At 53.8% G+C, this 5,055-nt stretch overlaps 1 protein-coding gene across 1 annotated transcript; it reads right to left on the bottom strand.

Moving 5' to 3' along the window:
• Positions 1-3,537: 3,537 nt before the first annotated feature.
• On the bottom strand, positions 3,538-4,556 carry Rprml (reprimo like). The gene has a single exon (XM_052196176.1). The coding sequence runs from the start codon at positions 4,309-4,311 to the stop codon at positions 3,958-3,960; it is 354 nt and encodes a 117-aa protein (XP_052052136.1). The 5' UTR covers positions 4,312-4,556; the 3' UTR covers positions 3,538-3,957.
• Positions 4,557-5,055: the final 499 nt, after the last annotated feature.

The following is a 5,055-nucleotide window of genomic DNA, read 5'->3' on the forward strand; positions in this document are numbered from 1 at the left end:
TTGCTTTCCCTCCGCCCGTACTTTGCCGTACTTCTCTCTTCTTTGCCTTCTCCTCCATCCCATCGTCTCTGCTCCCTCTCACATTCTCTCCTCGTGCCTTTTCTTTCCCCTCCTCCAGTTTTTATTTTCGCTTCCTGTTCCAGCTAGAATGGGAAGATGTTTTTGCATGAATCCTGGCTCTGGGTCAAGACAAGTGAAGTGGGGGCAGGAAAGGACTCCAGGAAGAGGGTTCTGGTTGCTGGAGCACATGGCTGAATGGTGGCCTGCAGCAAAAGGTGGTGGCATCCCCCCTCCCCCTCCCAGTTCTGCTCAGCAAGAACCAACAGTGGAGCAGTGAGGCCACTGGGGACAGACATTGGCCTCTTTGGCTCCCTCCTTTCCTTCAGAAACCAGTTCTGACACTCCAGGTGCTGCTGGGATCACATTCCAGGTGACTGATACCTGCTGTGCTGCTGGGATCACAGGACAGTGGGGTTCAGTGCAGCTGGGGCTTTGCACCCTCTGTGGCAAGCTAGGGAAGGAGTGGAAGGGTGGCTGTTAGCACTCCCAACTGTCCCCTGCTCTGGGATCATCTTGTAGGAGGTGGTACGTCTAACAAGAAATAGAAGACTTTACTGAGCTCCAGCTGCTGGAACTATCCCAGGTCTGTTGCTGGTACCTCAGGGATGGATGCTGGGACTGAGCTCTTGCAGACCCCTGGCCCAGGACCTGACCTACAGTAGATTTGCTGTAGATGCTAATTGAGAGAGTGAACGTGAACGAGTCCATTAAAGCCAACCTCAGTTTCCTCTCCCAAAAGAGCCACTCCCATAACCCTTCCTACTCGGCAAGGTCTTAGTGTTACCCAGGCAGCTTCTTTGGGTCCTAACTTCCTCTTCTGCAAAATGGGAATGTTAATGAAGCCCAATGCTTCACAAATTAGATACTTAGCAGAGTACTCCCATCCTGCTTAGGAAAGGACTTTGAAAACATCAAAATGAGCTCTGGATGTGAATCATTATTCGTTTTCTATCCAGGGTTCTCATTCCATAGCCAGCTCCATTTTACTGGGAAAGGAGCTCACACATTCAACAACCAAAATGCTGGTAGTTCTCTTTGCTGACTGTCTCTAAAGTGCCACGCCCTGTGCGGGCTAGATCACCTGCACATTATAGGAGCTCTGAGTCTTACCGCTCCTGTTATACAGATGAGACAGAGGCACGGAAAGGTTGAGTTACCTCGTTGAAGTCACAGAGCCAGGAAACAGAACAGTGCGGATATCACAGACCAGGGTCCTGCGTTTCTCCATACTGAATCTGAGACCTTCTGAGATTTGGCCATTGTGTCCTAAGCCAGCCACACAGGGAGAATGCATACTGCACAAGGGCTGGGGACACAGGAAGTGCTTTCGTCTAAAAGCACCCAAGGCTCAAGATTCTGATCATGGGTTACCTTTCTCCTGGAGTGCCGTGCCTCACTGGTTTCTACCTGAGACAATCCTGCCTTTCCTCTTGTCTGAGATTTACATAAGGTACTTAGCCAATGCCCCTTCTAGACTGCAGGAGTAAGAATGGTTACAAAGGTGGCTGCTCCTCCTCCCCTCCCCGGAACCAGCGCCTGCTGCTATTTCTTCCTTGAGCCTGGCCTTTGCATATACCTGCATGTGCAAGTAAGCACCCACACGCATTTGCCTGGGAATGCATGCTTGAACACTGAGAAATGCACAGCAGAACATTCATGGTAAACCTAGGGTGTCGGTGCATGTGTGCAAATCCAGCGTGCGGGAGACCGAGGTAGGAAGATCTTGAATTTGAGGCCATCTTAGTTTATACGGAAAGACTAAGCTTAGAGGTTTTGACTTAAAAACAAATAAAACACTCACACATCTTAGACAGGTCTTTGTTAACAATGATGGTGGACCTGCAAGGCTTTCCCACTAAGGCTCTCCTTTGTCAGCAAATTCAAGAAACTGAACTCGTGGGCCATCTCCCCTCCTTCATGCGAGCAGCAGAGCATTCTGCGTCAGGAAGTTCCCAGTGTTCACTGGAAGCTGACCAGGCAGACATCTGAAGCCCTTATTCCTTCCCAAGTCCTCGACTCCTGTCTTTTGGGAGTTAAAGAGACTTTTTGTGGTGATCTGAGTGGAATTCTCTCAGCCAGTAGGTGGCTCAGACTCCAGGCACCTGATCCAACTCATGCCAGGGATCCAGAACCAGTGTCCGAGTTTCCCCATCTTCCAAGCCCCTTCTTGCTTAATCAGACAAGCTACTTGAGGCAATGCCAGTCAGTCATCGACACTGGCTGTTCCTTCTATGCTGTGGGACTTGTAGATATTTAACAGGCCCTGTGGTACCTGGCCTCAACTGGCCTGTCAATCTCACGGATGAATCCCCGGGTATATATATGACTGAATGGAAGGGCGGCAGAAAGGACATATCCCAGTACTGATGACTTCACAGGGCTGTGTGGGAGCTGGGAGGAGTCTAAATCCTTCAGACGAAATCACTGCTTATGATATACCCTGCCCCCTCCCCCGTGCTGCCTGCTTTCGCTACCTAACTGGTGCCAAAGACAGAAGGTTCCTTCTGTTCTCCATTCTAAAGCCAGGGAAGGCTTCGGCAACCTTCTTTCTCGTTCATTTCCACCCAGTTGGAGAGGAGGCAGAGGGACCTGAGCTCCGTTCCCCAGATACCCTTCCCAGTACTCTATGCCCAAGCCTGGCTAAGTGGATGCACATAGGTTGAAAAGCCTATGGGAAGAGGGCTTTCTTCCTGTGGTGGCCTGGGCTCAGTTGTACCAGAGCAAACGCTTGCTTCAGATGGCCCCCTTCCCTTCCTTCTGCCCAGTAAGCACCAAGTCCCCTCCAGAACTTAGGTTCAGGTTATCAGGGAGTGGAGGGTGCATTTCTTAATTGGGAGAGTCTAGTACAGAAGACAACTGCATCCGGAGGCCATTTTATCATCATAGACACCCTAAGTCTTCTTCCAAGACAGAACTACGGGGTCTGTTCTGAGTCCATCCATCTACCATCCATAAGGGTGGGCAAAACAGGCCATTCACTGGGGCTTCTGGTCTCAGCCTGGAATGTTTCTAGATCCAGCCCCTTTCTACCCAAATGAATTTGTCTGCTATATTTTATTCTCTCCCCAAATTCTGTTCACTTTCTTTTTCCATTTCAATTTTATGAAGAAGATTAAAAGTTCCAGCAATTAAATTAATTCTCACTAAGTGTCTGGCTGCCCTCAAAGGACCTGCCTCCTCCACTGTAGGAGCAGTGTAGAAGAAAACAGTTCTTTGTAGGAAGAAGGAAACAAACAAACAAACAAAAAAAAAAACAACAAGACAACAAAAACATTAAAAAAGAAAGAAACCAAACATAAACCATCTCCCTTCTCTCTAATCTTGGTCTGAGAACCCAACGGGCCCCATAGCGGTCTGCCCCGCAGCTCATTTAGTCAACCAAACTGGGCTAGAAGTAGGACACATTCCCCTCCCTACACACACACACACACACACACACACACACACACACACGCACAGTTAGAATGCATCAGGAAGCCCGACGGCCATGGTTTTATTACAAAATTTCTTCCCAGACGCAATGTGAGATCAGATGCAAAATCTCAGTGATGCACCTCTTCCTTGAGCCCTCCTTAGAGCTGGCCCCCACCAACACGCCCAACATCTCCCCGGCAGTAATCTCAGCTCCCCGTCGCATCTCCCCAGCCCTGTCTCCTACCCTGCTCCCGAACTTCTCTTTGCAAAAAACCTGTGAAGAACCCTGCGTCCCCGGCTCCCGCGCACACAGGACAGAGTCCAGCGTGACAGTCCCTTCGAGCACCGCTGCCGCTGAGTCCTATGGTGTCCAGGCTTGGGTGCTACGAGGTACTTCGTTGATTGCAGACAACAGCCAAAACCTTGAGAAAGAGGCTCCGTGGTTCCTTCCTCGCCTCTGACGCTGGCGAGGGTGGCCGGCGCTCAGTACAGTCCCAGGATGGCGGCGCCCACGTCCTTGGAGGGCCTGCGTTCCTGCATCAGAAAGTTGATCATGCTCTCGGACTTGATGAGCAGGTTACAGCCCAGGAAGAAAACGCCAAAGACCACGGTGAGCGACAGCACGCAGAGCACGGCGATCTGCGCCACGCGCGACACCCACAGGCTGCGTTCGTCCGGCGCCAGTCCCGCGGGGACCCCGTCGCTGGCGGTCAGCGGTGCGCCGCCGGGGCAGCAGTCTAGCCACGTGCCCAGCCCGTGGCTGCGGTTTCCCAAGGTGGCTCGGGCGTCACCACCCACCTCTTCCAGGCCGCTGTGGTTCAGGAAGCTCACGTTCATCCCGGCGTGGTGCCTGGGGAGTCTGAGAACGCGGGCTAGGACGCGCCCGGGAGCTGGCGGCGTCCGCGCTGTCGGGGACGCCCGGGGGTCCCTTGATCACCCTTGCGCCAGGAGGAGAGGAAGGCGGGAGGCCGCCCACGCGCTGGCGCTTTTGGTCCGCCTACCTCCCCAGCGGGAAACGGGCGGCCAGGAACAGAGAGCAACAGGCGGCGCGCGAGCTGGAGAGAGCCAGCAGTGCGTGGCTGTCGCCCACGGAGCTCCAAGCCTGTGGTGCCGTGCCGCCCCGCCCCTGGCAACCGCCGAGCTCCGCCCCGCCCCGCCCTTCCCCAACCCACTCGCGGAGTCCAAGCTGCGGGGACACGAACCCCTCCCAGCGTGCAGTCTGCTCAAAGGCCGCTGGAAAGGGTCAGAGCGTCCAGGCAGCTCCTGCCCTCGGGCCAAGTAATCTTGACTCACTCTGGGCAGTTGTCTGTTTCTGGGCCGAAAGACGCCCCAAGGTGCCTGTTCCCAGAACTGTGGCTGGGGGCGGTCTAGAGCCTTTCTCATTCTGCTTAAATCGGGGCGGGGGCTGGGGGTAGCTTTGGGTCCTGGGCATTGCCCGCTCCAACAAGCTTGGCTCTGGGTGGCCTGCCTGTGCCACCAGAGTCCCTGCTGGAGCCTCTCAGCTTTCCCCCCGGCTGAAGGCTGTCGCAGCCAAGAGAGCTCTTTGCCTCTTACCATGTGTCTGACCCCATATGCCACCTC

The sequence above is a fragment of the Apodemus sylvaticus genome, chromosome 10 (assembly GCF_947179515.1).
Source record: "Apodemus sylvaticus chromosome 10, mApoSyl1.1, whole genome shotgun sequence".
In the NCBI taxonomy this organism is placed as follows: domain Eukaryota; kingdom Metazoa; phylum Chordata; class Mammalia; order Rodentia; family Muridae; genus Apodemus; species Apodemus sylvaticus.